Source organism: Pomacea canaliculata, linkage group LG6 (genome assembly GCF_003073045.1).
Source record: "Pomacea canaliculata isolate SZHN2017 linkage group LG6, ASM307304v1, whole genome shotgun sequence".
Taxonomy (NCBI): Eukaryota; Metazoa; Mollusca; class Gastropoda; order Architaenioglossa; family Ampullariidae; genus Pomacea; species Pomacea canaliculata.
In genome coordinates this window covers 22,553,524-22,576,195 of record NC_037595.1, presented here as the reverse complement: position 1 = coordinate 22,576,195, position 22,672 = coordinate 22,553,524, and the positions used below count along the sequence as shown (strand labels likewise).

Below are 22,672 nucleotides of genomic sequence, written 5' to 3'. Positions count from 1 at the left end.
ACACAGCACTTGGATATACTACATATATTGAATAGTGAGGACCAAAGAAAAAAAGCAAGAGTATGATATTTAAAATAAATGCTGAGTTATGTCCATATTTTGCATGAGTTCTCAGACTTCTAATACATCATCACTGTCATCTCTCTCTTCTTGTGTACATTTTTCCCCCTCAGAGCCTCCAAAAAAATGTACTGACATTAACCACAAATAATCAAATAAAAAAAAGGTGCTAACAACAAATAATTTATGATTTGCTGAAGAATGAACCATACTTGTACAAAATAAACTGACAAATTACACATAAGGGTTAGGTAACAAAAGTGAACTATTCTCAAAAACTGGCCACAACAATTGAAATTTACGATTCTTGGCATACTTGATAAAATGTCCAAAACTTTATGTGGTGCACAGAGATTCACTCTCTCATAAAACAGCAAAATCTACATTTTACCACCCTTTTGTTTCCTTGATATAAAAAAATGGCAAACAAGAAATCTGAAGAATTTATCAATCATGGCAGTCAATCTGTTCTAGTCTTCTAGTCTCCCAGTAAATTGGATTTTCTATTAAAATAAATGTATATTGGGAGCTGCCAATATATTACCATACCACAGATTTCACTGTAAGTTGAGAACTAGATGCCAATTTAACATTTAGGTTTGCTTCAAAACTCCAAAATAAGCTAAGATGGAAACCAATCATAGACATTTAAAATAATGAATTTAATTTTCATTTTCTAGGGGAAGTTCTTTGCTAAGCCCTGAGCCCCTCTCATCTAACAGAAACATCTGGGTTTTAAAACGACCAAAAAAGAAGCACAATGGATGAAATCATCAGGATTTAAATTAAAAAGCATAGTATAGTTAGTTAGCAATGCAGCAATCATGAAGTATTAAAATCAACTTAGATACATGACCAGCTATGAATGCAAAAATACTGCCATTAAACAACAAGCATTGCAAAATTGCCAAGAACACACTATCCGATAATAAATTCTACTGCTTATTAGTTTACTTCTTTCACTGGTGTGCTAAAAGATAATTAAGCCCGCAACTTGTATTTTACATATTCATTATCTTTCCCTGCAGTCAGTAAGAACATAGTCTAGATTCTCTAAATCCGTTTCCTATGGTTAAAGTAGTTTAAATTTACTGATCACAAAAATGATAATAATTTGAATGATAAATATCTTAAATATCAAAGTATAATAATTTTTTTTTCTTCACTTCATAATTTCTTTCATATTGCAAAAAAGAAAACAGATTTCAAAATCAAACATCTTTCTATTGGTACAGCACAGTCCTATAACCATCTTGTGGAAAAGAATGGCATTTTAAGCACACAATTATATTCACCATTTCTGAACATATTGGTAACTTTCATCTGGTAGCTAGATATAGATTAATGTAATGGAAAGTTTAACAGATGTTTACACAGTCACAAAAATTTATTTACAGTTGCTGTCTATAACCAGATGAGATAGAAATATCTTACAAGAATTCTGATACAGCATGGGACTACACAGCGCTTACAATTTTGTGGCGAGACCAACAGATTACTGTGGTGCACAGCACACTAGACCATCAAATTACCCAGAAAAAGCAGGCACACCACTTTTATAAGCCAAGCACACACAGCGGACGTGATGTCATGAGTTTGTTAAGTTACTTATGGTAGAACTGCTGTCAACAACAGAAATGGAGGTGATGGCAAAAGAAGCTAGGCTGGCATTGGCAGTACTAGGTGTAGTAAGGCGCTGAACCTTGTCTTCAATCTGCACAAGCACCTGAGCATTCAGAAGACGTGTGAGATGTGGGGTGACCAGAGGCAAGGCAAATGAAGGAGGTGCCAAGTCCTTGAGAGAAATTTCTTTCAGGCCATCTGCAAACTCTTCGACAAACTTGCTCCTGAGAAGTGATACAAAGAACTGTACTCTGCATTTGCTAACAACAGCATGTGAAAGAAATTTATAACAAGTTAACAGAATGCTTCAATGTTGCGCAAAAGCATGATCAAAATGGATTAAATCTCTCACCCTCTCCACCATCATCACACACACATGCACAAGAAATCAGAAAAGAAAATTATACTAAAATATTTTTTGAAATATTTCAATAGTCCTTACAAAATGTAATTATATAGTACCCTTAGTTCTTAAAGCAAAATTACTTAGCTACCAAGAATGAGAATGTCACTTTTTAATTTTGTTTTTAATAATTGTCAAGCACATTAGAATACTAACCATTCAGTCTGAAGCTGATTATCCATGTCCACTGGTGATGTGTTGCAATATACCTTCTCACCTTGCTGTAAGAGACTGCACAGCACAGCAGCACCAAACTGCAATGAATAATTTTCACTCATCAGTCTGATACCAATGTCTGGGAACCTGTTTTCAATGTCTTTGAAAACCCTAGGCTGGTACATCGTAAGTAGCTGCCTCATTTCCAAATACGAAAGATCAGGTAAGGAACTCTTACAGAACGCAGGTTTGTTGTTTTAATTTGCACCCAAAACTCTGAACTCCTTGAAGACACAAGGATGACATTGTACTAGTTGCTTTGGATTCTTCAAAATTATCCTCCTTTCCATTAAAAAAACTCCTTCCCCCCAAAAAAGTTATAAGTTAGAAGGACATAAATGCATGAAACAGGAAGAAATCAACTGTTCCTATTTCAATCCACCCTTTACATCTTTACACTGTTGTAAATCCAAAAGGAATTTTTAATAGAATTTTAAAAAAATCCTTATCCACAAAGTATCACAGACCATGTCATACCCAGTGATAGACTATTCTTCCATGCAGAAGACTTAAGAAGTTAAACATCAAGTAGAAATAAATGGACATTCCTCATAGTGATGAAAATTGACAGTAACATAGCATTTAATAGGTACCAGCCTTTGCAGAAACTTTACTATTGAGCTGATGTCATTACCCTTTTTATGCAGAAAGGAAGGTTGTGATGGGAAACTTCCTGTCAAAGGATGGTCTGCATGTCACAGTTGTGTTTACAAATGTTTCAGCTTGCATAATTTTTTTTCCATTTTATTTTCATAATAATATAAAAAAATATAACAGCCAATTAAACATATGTGTACTACATGTCTAATGTGCAGTCAAAGTGTGTAGACCATATATGCACAAAAGAGAATGAGTTACCACTAAACAGAAAGTGTCCCGGATTATCAATCAGTAATTTAAGATTCGTCCTTGCTCAATGTGTCTACTAAGTTCCTTCTTCAGGTGGCGTTTATTTGTAAACAAGACATTATTCAACACAAGATAACCTTTTTCCTCTTGCATCAAAACTGTCCTCCATGCACTAATCTTATTGTCACTTGTAATCATGGTTGATTTAAATGGACCTGAAGCTGCCTTTTGAACACTGGGTCTTATCATCTGTGATGCAAACTGAGTTATAAATAATACCTGATTAGTGAAAAGGGGATCAAGGTAGGAGCCACTTTGTGACCATTTTTCTCCTTTAAGGACGTCAACAAGTCGCACAAGAGCATCTAGGTCACTGCCCTCTAGGGCACTACACACGGATCTTGTCATCAAGGACAGCCCCTGGAAACAGCAATGGAATCAAGTTGTAACTGAAATAATATTTTACCAAACAACAAATTATCCAAACACTTCATACACAAATGTCTTGAACTAACTTAAACAGCTCTACACATGAGATATGAACCTGTAAACACTGCTCTCAAAATTTTTATGTGCTTGCTTACCTCATCTGCAACATCTTTTTTGACAAGGTTGTACATATGATGAAACAGAATACACAGTGCAACATGGGCTTGATTCTGTAAAAGAAAATGTGTCAGCCAAGCGGAATAGATTCAAAATGTCAGAAAATCTGTCCGTTAATGCCAAATATATTCAGTACTTTAAACATCAAATTTTTTTTGTTTCACTTTGATTCTAAAGAACCATTAGTTAGTAGTTTTGTTTACAATGAAAAGGGTCAAAAAAAGGTTCTGGTGTTTCCACCACCATCACAGTCAGAAGAATCAGGTGTCTCATTAAGTTTACAAGCTTTCCTAAACCTCTTAAACTACTTCTTTTGGGTTCTTGATGTTTTATATGTCTAGTACACGAATGCTTATTCATATGTTCAGCAAAGCTAGTTTGACTCATTTAATGCCCATTTACATCTTTTTTGCATATAGATTTATTTTCTCCACCTGCAACTTCTGGGCCATTTATGTACTTTGAAATGATGATGCAAAAATAGGTTTAAAAAACCAGCCCCAGAGGCCACTACTACTATGTATGTCAAAACAGAGGTGGCATGGTTGTAGATAAGAAGATTCCTTTCCATCAATATCCAGCAGATCAGACTGTGGCAAATATGTGGAAAGCACAGGTAAAACTGGTGTTGAATTATTTACACGCAAAACTGTCACCTTTGTTCTGCACACTTTGTGGGAGGCAGCTGCCCTATTAAACCATATGTGACAGTACCTTAATTGTTTGCAACCTAAAAAAAAAAAATCAAGATATCAGAATGCTTTATAACAGGGTGCCATCCGGCCCGCGAAACTTCTGCCCACAGTGAAGGAAATCGGCATATTAGTAATAAGAGAAGACCTAAAAAAGCGGAAAAAAAAAGAAGAAGTATTTATCCCCACGTAGGGGCGTCTCTCAATCTTTTTTTTCGAAAGACGAACATTTCGATTCAGTTCTCCGACTTGATGTCTCTACTATAAGGCCGGAGATTCAGAAATTGGTTTCGGGAAAACAACTTCAAATATCCCACTAATTACTACATAATTCATGGTAAGTACAACTTGTTTCTAATAAAAAATGGTATCTGCTCTATTTTTTTTTTCCTTTTTGTATTTTTGCGGTGAAGTGGCCCGCGACACGGCTGTCCGAAATGGATATGGCACGCGACACGGCTGTCCGAAATGGATATGGCCCGCAGGCCGAAAAAGGTTGGGCATCACTGCTTTATAATAACTGACATGACGATAATGGGTATTAACTGATGTTCATGGACTGGGATCAGAACAGCAGTTTTACTATGAATCAATCAGCCATAATATAGGATTAATTGTTAAAGCCGCCTCTTTTTTTTTTTTTTTTTTTTTACAAATTGTGAAGCATAATACTAACAGAGTGATGTCCCTTGACTTGATTAGGTGTCAGGAGGCATTTTTTGTTTCTTCTGCAGTCATCTGCTTTTTTTTATTTTAGTCAGGGCTTCTGCTAAGGCTAAATTCTTTGGGGTCCCAGGGACCCCTTCTTCAGATTTTTAAGGGGTCCCTGTTCTTCGCCCAAATTTGAATGGGACCCCATTGACGAAAATTGATGGGGTTCTCCGAACTTTTAATGCGTACTGTACGCAATTTTTTGCGTAAGCAGAAGCCCTGTTAGTGTTTTCCTACATTTTCTGCTGTATATTCATGTTCAACTGTTTTGCTTCCTTTGAACCCTACCTGACAGGTGATTTTCTCCACTTACCACTGTAACAGCTAATCGGTTTGGACTGTGGCAGAGAGCAGATGACAAAAGGTTTTGAAAAACTGCGGATCTATTCTGATTTCCCTGACCTCGCATCACAAATCTACTTTCCTGGATCACAACTGCTCTGCTCTTCTTTGCAAATATTAGTCACAGTCAATGATTTAGCCCTATGTGTTTTTCATAGTATTTCTGGAAAGCACAAAGAGCTCACCATGGCTGGGAAGATTTATTATAAATGCATTTTGCATCAAGGTATGTTTGTAAGGGACATGAACATGTCTTCCTATTCTTGCAAAGGAGATACCCCCCCACCCCCGAATGCCATGGAAACCAAATCCATAGTAAATGCAAATCACATCTATTTTCAAAGTGATGCAAGGAAAAGTTGACAGCAAAACAGCTGATGTAGCCAAAAATCACTATTTTTTTCCTAACTAGAGCGTGTTTTGGTGGGATTGGGGAAAAGAGGAATTACCCTTTCTAACAGTGTACCTTGCTGAATAATGGAAGTACCCTGGCAAGCAACTTTCTCCCTTTTCGCACACCAAGAATCTGTGTATGCTGCTCAATGCTCTCATCGCTAGTGAAGTACTGGTACAGCTGTCCTATTTTCTCATGACGCTCCAGGAACAAGGGAATCCTGCTCTCTTCAGGCAAAGCAAGCACTTTCTTTTCAATGTCATCTATATCCAGAAGCAGAGTGTAGCCCTGCAAGCAGTCAACTTTCTTGTTATAAATAATAATAATTACCCATCAACAGCCAGGCTCAAAGTACTTTACATACATGTGCATGCAGTACTAGACAGAAACATAGACATCATACTATGACGAGTGGGCATGACTCTTTGTACACAAACACACATGTACATCCAGACATGCATATACCATGAAGTACCTTAAAAAAAAAAAAAAAAACCCCCCACCCCCCATAAAAAAGCAAAACCCACTGTCATAAGTCGCATCCAGAGAGAGAGAGATATGCTGGAGCAGAGAGATATAAACCCATGACACACAAATTGTAATAGTCATGGTGACAGGCACTTTAATCATTGCACCACCATCTCTACCTTGTAAATGGTGAGTTTTGAGGTAATGGGGTCATTTGCATACCCAATATTCTTTGATTTTGTTCAAGAACTTAGTTTGTGCAATATACGTTCTAATTTAACCCGTAATGCCACATTTTATTTTTTTATTGTGTTTAGCTCATTAAGTTATAATTCAATAAGAAATAAATTTCAAGGTATGTAACCCTACCTAAAATTAATTCCTATTTTGCATGCAGCATTTTCCATCCTTAAACATTAAATAGTACTAGAGTAAGCAGCTCTAACTCTTGGTCAGCAGCAAATGATCAGGTCCTACTAAAACTGACATCTAACAATTTCTCTAAGAGCCACATAACTTGAAAAAGATACCCTAGTAGCCAAAGCCTGAACCTATTGTGTTCTAGTCCATATAACTGATTCCCTATGTTGGAAAAGATCCACAATTTTTGTCCCTAAGACTGCCTAATCCAGGCTGCTACCACTTATGTCTAGTCATGCTATTATGTCAGCCTTCTCCCCTTGCAAAGGTAGAAACAGATGGGTACATTCCTTCTGCAAGAAGCAGATCTTTTCAGACAGACGTGCAAGGAATGCACCAGGTCTTGATGCTTAACCAGACTGCAGAACCCCCTTTTTTTGTAAGAGGGTGCACAGTGACCAGTGGAACCAAAGGGGAGTCTATTCTTAGCCAAAAAACTTGGAGCTGTAAGAAGATATACTAAGCTATCCAGGTGTACAACAAAGGCTTAAAGCAAACACAAAACTGTTCATCTAATCAACTCCTTAACAAAGATGTCCAGATTCTTTATCCCTTTAAATGCTAAGTCTTTGCTAAACAATAGCATGCTTGCTGCTTGAATGTAATTAACAAGAAAACAAAACAAACAGAAACTAGAACAACTTCTCTGGTTATATTCACTTTCATTGCATGTTTTCTCTTCTTTCTTTCTTAGACATACCCAGCAACCCCCCCACCCCCCAAAAAAATCCATCAAAATCCCAAATGTCAACACCTATGAACATGCATGTTGGCGAAACTGTACCCCTTCCACTCCACACACACACACAAAAAAAAAACAAAACAAACAAAACCTCCCCCAGAAACTTAGAAATTTGAAATTGTGGTGTGACTAAATGTACCAGCTTATGGTGACTAACAAGCCCATAAAAACTACAAAAGCAAAACAAGAAAAGCTGCTCACCTTCTCAATATCCATGAGAAGCTGGCGAAATTTGCGGAGTTCTTTGCTAACATTCTTCTTAGAGGTGTCCTCCAGTGGTGAGGACCCACGTGCTACATCTATGATCTGACGTGGGTTGTGAACACTGGCTGTGGTGAGTCTACCAAGAGAGCCTTCAAAGTGGGCTGTAAATTCAAAATTTCAGCTTTGAAAATATCAACAATGTCTAGAAAACACATTTTGAGTTGGTTGTTCAACTCAAAGGGACAAAACTCTTACATTATTATAATTGCAAAGAAGGTATGTATTTGATAAGAATAAAGACACAAAAATTAAGGAAGCATCTGATAGTCCCAGATGGTTAGTTTTTCTTAAGCCACCTCAGACCTGAAATATATTTTTTACTGGTAGATTAGTCACCTGGAGTGTAAGCCTTTGTTTCAATCTTGGACAAGTTGGGGATAAGAAGTGTGGGCTCAAGATGCAAGTCGGCATCACCACCACCAGAAAACCTCTCCCGCATTTTCTTCCTCAGTGTGTAGTACTGCAAAAGCCATGGAAAAAAAAGGCTTTAACTACTGCTGTTTATTTCAAGTTCTATGTGAATTCAAACCCCTCAATACTCAAGGATTTTTGTTTTGTTTTTGTTCACTAGACACATGATGAGCCAGACTTACCGTAAAGTAGTAGTCGTCCAAGTAAGGATTGTCAGTATTGAGCTGGAGCAACTGTATCTTAATGATCCAGTCCTTTTCTCGCTTTGTCATCAGTCCTGCATATTCATCTTCTTCCCCTTGTGCCTGTTGCATATCCTGATGTTGGTGATGCTGCTGCCATGGTGGAGGACGCTGGTAGTTGGTGCGGTAGGCACGGTTTTTGTCACTTTGAGACTGGTTGGTGCGGTTTCCACTTAATAGAGATCAAATTATATACCCAAAAACTGCACTTGAAAGCATATATTTGCAAAAGAAAAACAACTCCTTTACACTGACATTATATCCTGTATAATTCTAAATATTTAGTCATACAACACCCTTTTGCCTATAAAAAAAATTATCACTTTCTATACTTCACAAACAAGATAGTCTTTTCATGCTCGTATCTTTGGGTTAATAGTTGTTCTTATTTGCTCTCTCATGTTAACTCTATTTAGTAATTTTTTTTCATTTCTCAAAGAGGTTCAAATAATACCTACAGTGTAACACCTGTTTCATGTCGGCTACCATCATGCCGCCAGTCTCCTATTGGTGGCTTGCTTCGTGATGAAATGTCCGGAATACCATGAGCCGACAATCTATGGTAATAATAAATAATAGTGTTAATTCTGATGATGACATAAAATGACATAAATGAGACTTATTTTTTCCACCAGAAGCATTTTACTTTTTCTCATTACTTCACAGAGCATAATTTCAACAATGGGATAACACTGTTATTGACTGTAACATTGTCAAGGGATTGAAGTCTTTTGTAAAACTTATACATGGGATTACCTTCCTCCTGGTGGAGTACCAACAGGACTACTTGGTACAGGCCCACGCTGCAAAGGAGGTATCACATTTGGTGGAAGTCCAAGCCTGCGGCTCCCTTGAAACAAAAAGCCTTACAACCTGACTTGTAAAACTTCTCACCAAACATTAAACAAATAAAATTAGAAGTTCAGCAGGGATTTGTATGTTTTTAAAATACCCAATATGCATGTATTGTTAATAATTTTTGCATTCTATATAGAGTTGCTTTAATTGCCCCTGGGATAAATAAAGTCATATCTTATCCTATGGAACAAATAAAGTCATATTTCATCTTAAGGGACACAAGCTCAGAAGGAAAAAAAAAACCACCCTGATGGTGATTCATTAAATATTTTATGATTAAGCGCTCATTTAGGTCAAAAAGGAAAACATTTTTCTAGTTAGCTAAAGTACTGGGGGACTGCTACGCTGTACTGTAATTTCTGTAGTAAAAAGAGAAAAGATGTAGTCGTTCCACAAAAGAGAACCCAAACTTGACCACAAAACCCCACAGAAACCAGAGCTGCTACAGACGCTAAATAAAAGGAGAACTACATCAAGAAAAAAGTACCAAGAGTGGCAGGGGAGATGCCATTATTGACTGGAGTGACAGGCCGATTGTAGGGAGACACAAGACGAGCAGTGGGTGGGGGCTGGAAAAGGGAAACCATCCCAGGAGGTGGTGTAGGAGTGCTTGTGTGCCGTCCTGCACATTGTGGGATTCAAACAAATTTATAATCACAGGTGATGAATGATGCTACAAGAAAAAAACATCAAAATTAAAAATAACAATAACCAGGACAGGACAGAACTAGTTTCAAGGATTCAGTGTGATGAAGCTATATAGGTCATCAGCATACATAAATAGGTGATCCACAGTAAGCAAACAGCAATGCAAATTAAAGTAAGAGATAGCATGAAAAAATAGTGGTTTTGGGGTGCAATGCTTAACGTTGAGATAATACCAATTTGTGGGGAAAAGGTGTTCTAATGTTTAATAAATTCATTTTCGTACCCACACAAATTTTCTTATTTCAATATAAAAAAATTACTCATTTAAGCCCTAGCTACACACATGACAACCGCGCAGCAACCAACATGTTGTGTGTTGCTGGAATCAGCATTCTCCCCCATAAATTGCGATGTAAGTGAAAGGCCTAAGGCTGCCGTTCTCAAACGGTGGGACGCACCTTATGCTCCTCAGAGGAGCAACAAGAAATAAACTAAACTAAACTTTCGCCATCAGGCCATCTTTCTACAACTGCCACATTCACTTTGATTGTACTTTTGAATTTGAGTTTTTCCTCCACTAAGAAAATTGCAATCATGATAGCAGTCTCACCTTGATCAGTCCTTTTGATGACCTTTACTCTTTCCTAGAGAGCTAGTGCTTTTCTTTGTTGCTTTCACTTTTGATTGGTAATGCTTATCGATTCTGCCTGTCGTTGTAGCACTTTGTTAAAAGATTTATATGGGAACTAATTGTAGGTAAGAGCAATCAGAGATTGTAATGAAACACAACTGACTGTTGTGCACTTGTTTCAAAAAGGTCACAACAATGAACAACTAGTCTCTTTTAAAATGTACTTTATTTTATGTGATTTCTGCGCAAAATCATAATATAGGGTAAATAGTCAGCCAGAAGAAGTCTATTTTAAAATGTATTGTTTTTCAACATGCACTACCTATGAAAAGTCATGATAGAGCTCAAACTGTTAGTTGGAAGTCAGGTTGGGGAGTAGTTGTATTATATAATGTTTATATAGTAAAATGTCTCCATGAAAAATGTGTGGGTCATAACGAAGGTGTTTTAACCAGGAAGGTCCTAATAAAGAGGTTTTACTGTATTTTCAGAAGTTGCAAAATCGAATTAAAGTGATTACAAAGTGAAATAAAACGAGCATTGGGAAAAACCATATGCCAAAATCACACTATAATGATGTGCAAGCAGTGAGGGTTCCCAATGATTAAAGGAAAAAAGTAAAATCTTTTATGTTTAAAAATTCTAAATTGTAAAAGGTTCAGCTTATAATATTGAAATGCAGTGAATTAACAGAATATAAACGCTACTTAGCCAGTACACAAATGCATTCTGCCTCGGACTGCCCCACACATACAGAGTACTAGTTTTATGACATATTTCAAACGAGGCTTGAAGCTCCTTATAGCGTTTCCAGGTGTCCTTTTGCTAACTATTCAAAGATATTGGTTTATTTGGTAGTTTTAGGTTAAAACTTTGAAACAATGTAATACGACTAAGCATTACCCTTAGTAATGGTTTCCCTTATCAACTAAATGAACAAAATGTTTCGTTTTTTTAAACAAAATGACCTGCAAGCAATGACTATTTCTGATAAATTACAAAATTCTCAAAGTAAAATCCGTTTGTTACCTCTAACTCCCAATTACACGGAAATTGAAAGCAGAATTACATCTTACATCAGGTTTAAAGTAAGAGTTTATTTTAATAAATTTGGGTCATGCAATAAATAAAAATGAAATACCAACTTTGTTAATATTTTGATAATATTAAACAATTTTACATGCAATGTAAAGGAAACTGTGCTAAGTGTGGTAGATGAAGCATATCTTAATAAATGGTTTTGCAAAGGACACTATGGTAGTAATAATAATTGTTACCATCCGATCTATTGCTTTAACATGTGAAAGTTTGCTTAAAACAAAGCTGTAGAATACCTCATTCTACAAATGACAGTGATATATAATTTGGCATAAACTACAAGTTAAAAACTGTCTAGTTAGGAAAGGGATAAGCTAAGAAATGACTGATTTTATCATTAGGCAAGCATTTTCATGCTGTTGTTGCGATTTAAAATCTTTCCCCCCTTTCTTTTATATACTTTTTTTTTGGGGGGGAGGGGAAGCTGTGCACCACATTTGACTCCAGTTATCTCTAAAACCCCTTGAGATTACTTCACAAAAGTCCAATAACTATGGTATACAGGGCTTCTGCTAAGGCTAAATTCTTTCCCCTTCTTCAGATTTCTAAGGTGTCCCAGGCAAACTCTAAGGGGTACCTTTACAATGTGAAAAAAAAAAAAAAAAAAAAAAAAATTCAACAAATCAACATACTTTGTTCAACTGCCTTTCAGGCACACGAAGCACTGTAATGTCTAGTCAGAAACGGCGAGATTTCTGTGCCATGAAGTCTGTGCAAGCATCTGTGATGAGCTTATGCTCACTGTATTTGGGGTGCTCACTTTCTTCCCGTTTCTGAGACGATGATTTTAACCATGCTGTCAACATCTTGGAAATAGGTTAATGGAACTCTTCCCGGTAAGGGGGGAAAAAAAAATACCTCAGTGCAAGGGAAGTAACTGTCACCTTGTAGCAGAGGACAATAATAGATTGGGCTACGATGTCAGACACTACACTTAACCAATTTTGTATCTGTTCTTCGGCCAAATTTGAAGGGGTCCCCTGGGACCCCATTGACGAAAACTGAAGGGGTCCTCCGAGCTTTTACTGTACGCAATTTTTTGCGTAAGCAGAAGCCCTGGTATACATCTTAAGATATTATCTTTAAAAAAAACGGCTGCTCTGTTATTGTAAAGTTAGTCTGATAAACACTTGGAATACAAATGCTATTGGATTGAAAAGAAAAATAAAATTATGGATGCATGTTATATTTATTTATTGTCCCAGCTAGAAAGGGACGCCTAGAGCCGGGTCCGATGGCGGGTATGGTTGCGGCCTATGCTCCACTGGGGGCAAATAGGAACAAGAAGAAGTTATATATATATATCAAGAAATGTAGTTTATGTAAGGACCTACTTTTTATAATATGAGAAAATGATATGAAAATGCTTTTTTTTTTAAAAAAAAAAAAAAAAAAGTATTGCTGTGGTTCACAATAAGACAGTATTCTTACCAGAAGCAAGCTGTGGGGACCCTGCAAGCATGCTGCCAGGAGGCATGGCCTTTGGTGTCATAATAGGAATAGGAGAGCTTCGCCCATTGGCCATCTGCTTCTGCTGGCTGAGTGGAAGTATTCCTGCCTGTATGAAATATAAACTAGTCATAAATAATATTACACTTTCAAATAGAAGTAGATATCTGTATCAGACTTTTTCTCCTCCATAAATTCACACCTCACTATCGGCTGAACTACTTTGATCCTAATTCACTTTTTTTTAAAAAAAAGAAAAGAAAAAAAAAAAAAGTCAAAAAAAGAAAAGAAAAAAAGTTTGCCAGCTTTTAGATCAAAGAGGGGAAAAAAAAAGGTTGCACGAGAAGCTCCAAAAAGAACACATTTTCCAAAAGTAGAGTTTAATGGTTTCTGTACCAAGCCACATGTTTCGAAACACTAATGTAAAACAATGTATGTAGCAAGAAAAGCATTAATGGTAAGCCTTTGACTTTATTTTAGCAAAGTATACTTCATCTTAAGGCTTCTACCATCCATTACAGTCTTCAAAAATTATTGGCAAAAAATGTTGCAATGAGCAGGTCTCCAAAGTAAACTTTCACACGACTGGCTGCCAGCAAAACATTACCCAAGTATAACAGAATTTATGAGCAGCATGTCAGCTCCTCTATCTTCTACAAAAATGTAATTCATTAGGATCTATAGTGACTAAACTATTTGCAGCAGGTTTCAATCCATGGACGCTACATTCTTAAGTGAGAACAGTGAGTGAATGTACAACATTGAATCTACCTGTTTATAAATATGTACAGACATTAATGCATCAATAAGTGTTTACACAAAACCAAGATTCTAAGAGACGACAAATCCTCTCCACGAATATAATTATTAACATCACACCCACTATGTTCTACGCTAAGAATGCTTAACTATTAAAAGACTTTTAAGTCAGAAATCTTTGCCACAGAAAGAGACCAAATAACAAGTTGGAGAAAATCTCGACTATACAGCAAAGTAGATATAATAAGAAGATTTATATATTTATATATGTAAGCTAGAGTACAGGAACCATGCATATGTCAAGCTGAGAATACCTCATAATAAACTGACCATTTTGTAAAGACATTCTCACCTTACTGGAGGGAGTTGTGGGCTGAACAGCATGGCCAATAGGTGTCACAGGGACCGACACAGGAAAGGGAGAGCGCTGATCATTCAGCAGCAAGGATGCTGGCAAAAGGCCAGGGCGAAGCTGTGGTAGAGGGTGAAGTGGAAACTGTGGGAGTGGACCAACAACATGAGGTGTTGAGGCCGCCTGGTTACCAGGGGTAGAATCACCTCGCAACTTGCGCTCCAGCTCTTCTGCAGTTATGACCTGATCAAAGGCCAGAAACCCTTCTCAAATTTACACTCCCACGGTAAGCCTTCAAAATTGTAATTTTTTTTTGGTCACACTGTCCATCCAAACTCTTGCCTACAACAGCTGCATGTCAAGTCACAAGGTTCAAAGGTAAAGTGTCATTCAAGTGAAAAGCTGCAGTTATTACTGAGAACTACTGAGGAACATATTCAGCTGTCAACATACTACTGTACCTGGGGTTTCTTTCCTCGGGCAAGCATCAGCCTTTCAATCTCTTCCAAAGTGTGAGCCTGCGGAAGTGCTGCAGGTGACTGTGGTGGCAGTGGATGAGGAAGAATGGGAACAGGTGACTCACCTCTCTAAAGTTTGGAATCAAAAGGAAAAAAGGTTAGATGGTACAGTACAGTACTGATAAAGAGCTTCTCACCAATCCTATTAGGTTTGTACGGTTCTGGGCTAAGGTCTCATTTCAGCTACATTTTTTGGATGTGACACTTGTTCATAGGTTTTATCTCCTCCATTCCCCTTTGTGATAAAAATATAAGTGGAAGCATTTTTCTGCTTTATCAAACAAATTAAACTAACCTTTATATTAGTATTTTCCTTTGCCTTTGCTTGTAAATTTAAAGCAAAAACTGGAGAAGTGATCGTTTATTTTGTCACATCAACATGAGATATCGCTCATTAAAACTATAGCATACTCCAGAGGAGAAGTACAACTTCTTGCTAAAGAGAAGAACAACTCTGAACAAGAAAATGAAACAGCAAAAGGTAGGTGTATATATTAAAACACACACAAAAAATACTTTTTTCCACATAAGTGTCACATTCTTTCTACCTACCTAATAATGGTTTTTAAAAATTCATCTAAAAATAGACATTTTTCAAATAATTTTGAAATAAGTTTAAACTTTCCATATTCAATATTTTGTAAAACTAGTTATAAAATATCTCCAAAAGTAAACTTTCCTTCCATTAGAAAATTTACTTTGGGCATATCTTAATAAAACTCAGCACTCATATATGCTTTCAACAGCAATGAGAACACCATGTATATGCGCTACATGATAAGTTTTATGCAAAAAGGGACAAAACTCAATATTTAACTAAATGATCCTTTTATTTTCAATTGAGTTACAGCCCTAAACTCACAAACAGGAAGATGATTTAAAGATATCAATTATTCCAGGTGTACATTTTTTTAAAAATATGACAACACGAAGAAACGTAAGAATTTCTAGTGTTTTGGGGTGGGTTTTTTTTTTTTGGTAAAAACATTACTGTAGTAGGCAACGAGGCCTATAATGGGCATCCTGATCAGGCAAACATACACAATGAATATTGCAAAGAATACAAAGAAACACAGCAATAGAATTAAGGGGGTAGAAAGGAACAGAATTATACTTATTATTATCATAAATTATGTTTATTCATTTCTGCATGGTGTATGACGATTATAATCCACGGCTTAACAGGATTAGACAGCTCACTGATTACATCTTGAGTGATCCTGTTTCCAAAAAATATTTTTTAAATGTGATTTTCAAGATGAACTAAGGTAAGAAAAATAGACATAATATGAACTTTCCTTATCATTCATATATATCAATCGTAGTTTTTACAATTTTCTGAATGTACTTAAAATTTATAGCTGGATATAATGAGTCAAGATTGAGAGCTGTTAAGGACTAACAAATATCTTTACTCCTGATACTTACACGTACAGCCTTTGCACTTTGAAACAACTTCTGCAATGCATCTGTTGGTTTATGGAAAATATCTTCATGAGCCGGAGAGCCCCAGATGTTTCTTCCTGGAGATGCCTGGCAGTATTTTCACAACATATTAATCTTTCCTTATCCGGTCTCTTACATCTTATCACACCAACCACCCAGTCCCTTGTTCATCTTTTTTTTTTTGACATCTACATTCCTCACCCACTCAACTTCTGCATGGACATAATTTGGCATGTATAAAGACTATTATGAGAAAGATATTTGGAAAATCTACAAATTTAATAAAACTGTATGGCATATCATGCTCAACTCTGTTCATGCTGATACAGGCAAGCAGTTAAAAGTTCCAGCAACATCAAAGGCAGCACTATAATATGTCAAGATGCAATGCTCTCTGGGTGATCAGCAAAACCATTCTTGGACAATGAACACTGAAGCAATTGTTTAAGATTGGTACAACAAACCCTTATACAGCTTAACCCTCCAGCCTACACAGATCTTAGCTTCCTTACCAAGTGTTCTGTGTCATACAAAGCTGGTGGGGACGATGGACCAAACAGCTGTTCCAGGTGTGGCTGACCCTGCAGGTGTAACGATGAGTAATAACTGTTTTTAAGTGTAAACAGACTGCTGGATGGTCATTTACAGTTACAGCACTTTCTACTTACCGACTAAGCTAATGATAAATACAACAGTAAGTTGATATATCCTAAACATGCATGTAACCAATCAAGCAGATGATGCCTTTTCACAATAGGAAGTAATAATTTTGCAGTGAAGAACACATTAAAAAGGAGAAAATGTTAAATATGTTTACAATAATTGCCTTATCTTTTGCTTAAGTATCACCCAGAGTGCAACCTATACTAATGATACCACTGCCTTTTTGACTTAAAAAAAGCAGTCATAAAATACCCTGTAAATAAACACAGTATCAAGTAACGTATTTATCTTCAACATAAAATGGGAGTAAGAAAGACAAAAAGTCTTTGCAAAAAAATGTAAATTTAAGACAATTCTTAAGAAATATAAATACCAGTATATTAAGACTAATAAATCAAGACACTAAAAACTTAATTTAAAACATCAATGCTCTGACCCCAAAAACAAAAAGGCAGTATTTTCAAAGACAACATTATCAAAATAACTACAATACCTTAATAAACAAAGCACAATCAGCCTGGAATTTTTTTATATATGCAAGATGGCATGAATGTCACATGTTCAATATTGTTCCCTGCAGAACACTTTCTTTTTAATGTTTTGATTGCAGTGGGACATAAGACAGGGGCCAGAGAAAGGTTAGCAGTTCTCTTATGCCATACTATCATTACATAGAACATTCTGGGTCAGTTGCTAGTTGGGTTGAGCCAGCCTGGGTTATGTAACGAGCAGACTATCTCCAGGAAGATATACTGATAAACTTTGAGTTGCTTGTTTGCTAGAGTCACTAATTTCATATATTCCACCAATATGCTTAATTTTATTTTTTAGAAGTGGTGACTTCAGAAACACTTGTAATGAAAAGAACTACATTAGAAACTTTTACAGAAGTGAATAAACAAATCTTTTAGGTCAGCTGCTGCTAAACAGTAGATTTTCGAACTATCTTTTTGAGCTTATCAATCGTCAAACATCCCATCCTGCTCCCCTTTCCTGCGGGATTCCCAAGGCTCATTGCTTGGCCCCATTCTGTTCATTTTGTACACAAAACCATTTTCATCATGCATTCAGCCTCACAAGGTTTCTCATCATTTGCTGATGACATGCAGCTGTACTGCTTTATCTCGCTGACCAAGTATCACTCTTCTCTTAACACCAAGGAAACCTGCGTTAGTGATGTAAAAGACTAGATGACACAAAACAAACTTAAACTTAACAATAAAATGGACGCTCTCTTCTGCTCAAGAAGAAGAAATGGATCATCGAAGTATGCTCAGGTGGATGACACCAACATCACTTTCACATCATTTGTCCAAAATCTCGGAGTCATCGTAACTGCAGATATGACCCTTAATAGATAAGTTACAGATGTCTGTCAGCCTAAAAAATATCAGCTCCGTAACACCAGCGCATCCCTCACGTTCTTTTAGCACACATTACTGCCACTTTTGTCAATGCATTTGTTCTATCCATGCTTGATTACTGTAATTACAAACTGGTTATGCTAGATGTGACAGCTCAAAGAGTTGCATCCAGTGTCCATTATCAAATGACCACAACATGCATGCATCTGAATGTAAACAGAACTGGCCCATGCAATGCTGACAAATTAATAACTATTTTAATAAAGCAGCATACCCAAGTAGCAAAATTAACTTTTCAAGTGCCAAAGTCACTTTTAAAATATCTTCATATTTATTAATCGGTCAACATATTATTATATGATTAGTATTTATAAGCCAGGGGCCAGCCGCACATTTCTAGAAACAAATTTTAGAAACATTTTTCAAAAAACCACTCCTAAATAGTTTAAGTGCATTTAAGGAATACTCAAAAAGTGCTTTGTTTCTTCTAGATTTAAAGCAGCTTGCTGTTCTAAAGTGACTAAAATAGTTTTAACAGTGATGACAATGGTTATCACAATCAGCTTTGGCAAAGAACTCAGGGTGTTTGGAAACAAACAAGAATGCCTACAATAAAATAAAACACTGATGAATTATTTCAGTGGTTTAGATTTTAACAACCCATCATCACCAAAATTATTGAAAAGATTGCTGTGAATATGGATGAAAGCATAGCGAAGCTTGAAATTAAAAATAAATTGCTTGAAGAAACTTTAAAGATTCACTAATTGATAATTAGTGTTAATTGTCTGTATGAGTATGTATGTCTGCCCTTGTGAGCAAAAGAAAAATTTTTGTCTTGGGTCAAATCTTTGATTTGATTTAATCTTGTACTAAACTGTTTATTTGCAAACTAAGTTTTAATACAAAAGATACTTTCATAAAATGGTATTTTCTGTAAAAGATTTCTACCATCTAAGGTGTGGTGGATTGGTCTCATCATTGTGGCTGCATCTTGGTAGCAGTAGAGTGGGCCTGTTCGGTTACATTTACATCCTGGTGTATTCATCATGCTCAGCACATTGGTCAGATGTGCAACTTTATTTGTTACACTAGTCTTGAATCTGACAAGTAAACAACCCTTTAGTAGTTCTGCTTGCTCTGTGTATAACAAATTTTCCTTTCAGTGTTGTTTAATGAGAGCTGCCATTTTTAAGTTAGCCTATGCTGAAGGAAGTCTGGTTTAAACAGTTGTATCTTGTTCAAAACAATTTTAGTTTTAAAATTATGCAATTTAGCAGCTTTCCATCAAAATGTTTTAACAAGATTAATTTAAGGTCTTAAGTGTTTAAAATTACAAATGTGTAGTGCAAATGGCCCCTTAAATGTTAAACTCTGGTATAAATTACACGTGGATTTGCTAGATCTAAGACGACAGGATGGTAAAAAAAAACATGTCAAGCACACCAATACTATACTCTTGCTTTTGTTGTTCAAACGTGTGCTAACAGCCAGATCTGTTTACGCTTAGGACAGCGTTTCTCAACCTATTACTTGTGACGCCCACCAGACGAAAAATATATGCCTGTGCACACCTTTAGTCAGCTAGGGGGTTTGAGGGACTTGGAGGGCGAAAAGACATCTCTTAATTTAAAAATTTAATTTTTTTAAACATTGGTAATAATGTTGTTTTCACTTGATCAGTACTGGTGATGTTTGATTAGAAGAAGAATATAGATGAAAAGGCCAGGTAAGGTAGAAAAAAGAAAACCATAAGAAAAAGGGGTGGGCCAGCTTTGTTACCCAGCCAGAGAGAGGCTGGGTGTTCATCCCCGACACGAGAAGCCGGGCCCATGGGGCGGGCGGGGGACAGAATTGTTTCAGCAACTAAGGCTATATCACGGCATGCAGAGAGTAGGAAAATATCAAGATACCAAAAATACCATGAAGGGAGAGGGAAAAAAAAAAAGACTTATTGGTCTTAGCCATAATTCCTATCACTCTGAAGATTTTCTCAAATGATTACCATAAGAGTAAACAAGTCTGAAAATGGAAAATCATTTGATGAACATCAAAGTTGGTCCAAGAAATCAAAATCCATGTTTACTTGAGAGTTTGAGCAGGTGTTTGGGTGGTGGTCTGAAATCATTTTGTGTTGATCATAGATCCATGTGGACTGAGACATGCCCCAGGTTAGGAGGTTTCAAAGGCCAGAGATAACCAGACAGCACAGATTCACTGAACTATACAAAAACTGATCACTCCAAACCTCTTTAGGCAACAGTGATAAGAACACCTTCATGCACAGGCTTGTTGTAAATGCTCCCTGTGCCACATCTTCTTTACTTCACAGAGATGTCTCATTATAAAAGCTGTTTTGCCTGTCACATAACTTTTAACAAAGAATTATTTTAAACATAATTTGCTCCGACCTTTATTGCTGGAATAGGTCGAGATCGGATACGGACGGGTAAGCTTTCTTCATCTTCATCCTCCACTATCAATCTGCTTATACTCTCCTCAATATGATATTCCTGAAATTGGAGAAAAAATAGGAAAAACTTAAGTCTCTTTATTTTTTTTCTAATTTTTTTTCATTGATAAAAAGATTTGGAAGTGAAGGCATGATTACTTATATAAATAAAGATTATTTTTATCCTTGGTTGAAAAACAGTATTTTCTTCCATTTTTTTGTGGTTTGTGGTAAATTTTACAGCTTAAGAGGATTCAGGAGTTGTGGTGTGGTAGGGGCAAATCAGTTTTTAAACTGTGAACCACATGCTACATCTTATATGTGACTATAGTTATCCTGCAATCTTTGGACACTGCATGTTAACATAACAATGGTCAGAATTATAAATTGTCTGTAATCAGCAGGTTTAAAAAAAAAAGACTGTTTATCTTGCCATCATTATGTAATCACTCTAAAGTTTTCACGAGCTTATTCAGTATTACAAGGGTTAGAAGGAATTAAGTCATATTATAATGTTGTATTTCAAAATTTTAAGAAGTGCATTGAAAATTGCAGAATTTCTCTTGATTTAAGCTGAATGTTTCATAAATTAAAAGAAAATCTCACTTCCTGACTCCGATACGAGCGCTCAGCATTTCCATAACCAGAATCTTTGGTATGATCACGATGGTGGAACTCAGTTGTTTCATTCTCTTCTTCTTCTGCAAGCCTTTCATGTTCTTGCTCCCAGTTGAAGTCTTCTGTAAACCATCACACAGATATCACTAACACCAACCCCCAAAAATGTTTCAAATGTTGAGTTCTGCATGTTACAGTACATTAAGATACTCAATTCTCAAAATCGAAGTTGCTAAACCCTTTTTGTTGCCTTCAAATGTTTACATTTTGACCTGTACAAGGAAAGTGATTAATTTGAATGAGAAAGTGTTTCCAAGGGCGACTGCAACATCTGATGACAAGCCTTGTAAATAGAAATGTATCACATCAAGTGAAAATGCATGACTGGGAGAAGATATCTGAGTCCAAGAAACATAATTCTGACTTTAACTCATACATGAGGTAAAAACTGCTATTGTTTATCAAAGATAAAATCTAGTAAGCTAGTTATTAATAAATGTCCCATACTACACTATGTTATCTGTAGCCTGTAAATATGTTTATATCTGTAAACATTCCCAAGCATCACAGTAAATCTGTTTGACCACTTACTGTACATGTCAATGTTTTGAAGGCTGTTGTTTTAAGGAGGCTATTTGTGATTACCTATTTTCATTTTCTAGATGATAAATTAAAACTAAGGCCCTCACAATGCATCCATAACAATGTCTCTCTCTCTCTCTTTCTTTCTCACACACACATATATATCATGCGTCATGTTTATGGAAAGGAATAGTCTAACGGTAACTTCACCTCCAGGACAACTAGCTCCAAATGTTTCATCGTTGAAACCGTCGAAATCTTCTTCTTCTGGTGCCTCTTGAAGCTCGTTGTCAAAAGCGTCAACAGTCCCCGCTCCTAAAGCCTGTAAGTAATTAAACAAGTATTAAATATCAAATAATTTTATTATATTTCCAAATTAAAATTAAACACGAAGCGACTGGCATTTGTAGGGGTGAGAGTACAAGTCAGCAAAGAAAGCAGTGCGTAAATACTTGTATGCCTTCTTTGAACTACCAAAAGTATTAAACAACGCACATATGAAAAACTAGTTAATTGTTTATCTTTAAAATAAGATAAATGTAACAGTAAAGCAAATAAACCCACGGAGAAGGCAGAATCTGGCTTCACATTGAGTGTGCTGGCCATGTCAAGCCATTTTCACTTCCACACTTCCATAGCATGTTACTTTCACGAGTAAGTGTGACTTCATAAAATGCAAAAACTGATCATTTCAAAGCATGAAACATATATAATTATCTATGTAAAACCATAAAAAATGCCTATTTTAAAAAAATACACATTTTATTGTAAAACAATTTGTTGTGAGACTA

The 22,672-nt window shown here is 36.2% G+C and overlaps 1 protein-coding gene across 3 annotated transcripts; it reads right to left on the bottom strand.

Annotated features, from left to right (window-relative positions):
- Nucleotides 1-969: 969 nt before the first annotated feature.
- LOC112566093 (protein PAT1 homolog 1-like) lies at nt 970-22,600 on the bottom strand. 3 transcript variants are annotated; one of them, XM_025242048.1, is made up of 20 exons: nt 22,446-22,600; nt 22,092-22,203; nt 21,288-21,421; nt 20,641-20,742; nt 16,715-16,783; nt 16,185-16,289; nt 14,700-14,825; nt 14,239-14,481; nt 13,110-13,236; nt 9,789-9,923; nt 9,200-9,293; nt 8,902-9,000; nt 8,384-8,615; nt 8,127-8,250; nt 7,728-7,891; nt 5,969-6,184; nt 3,736-3,810; nt 3,431-3,571; nt 2,243-2,340; nt 970-1,907 (listed from the first exon to the last, which is right to left on the bottom strand). In XM_025242048.1, the coding sequence occupies exons 1-20, from the start codon at nt 22,485-22,487 to the stop codon at nt 1,649-1,651; spliced, it is 2,697 nt and encodes an 898-aa protein (XP_025097833.1). In that variant the 5' UTR covers nt 22,488-22,600; the 3' UTR covers nt 970-1,648. The 3 variants fall into 3 exon arrangements, with proteins under 3 accessions (XP_025097833.1, XP_025097835.1, XP_025097834.1); XM_025242050.1 differs by lacking the exon at nt 9,789-9,923; XM_025242049.1 differs by lacking the exon at nt 16,715-16,783.
- Nucleotides 22,601-22,672: the final 72 nt, after the last annotated feature.

Bases quoted from the DNA above. Each gene is read 5' to 3' on its own strand.
- LOC112566093 (XM_025242048.1), bottom strand. From the start codon at position 22,487: ATGGCCAGCACACTCAATGTGAAGCCAGATTCTGCCTTCTCC. The intron at 9,924-13,109 runs GTAAGAATACTG...CACAATGTGCAG, and splicing joins GTCCCCACAGCTTGCTTCTG to GACGGCACACAAGCACTCCT. The intron at 6,185-7,727 runs GTGAGCAGCTTT...GACTGCTTGCAG, and splicing joins TTCTCATGGATATTGAGAAG to GGCTACACTCTGCTTCTGGA.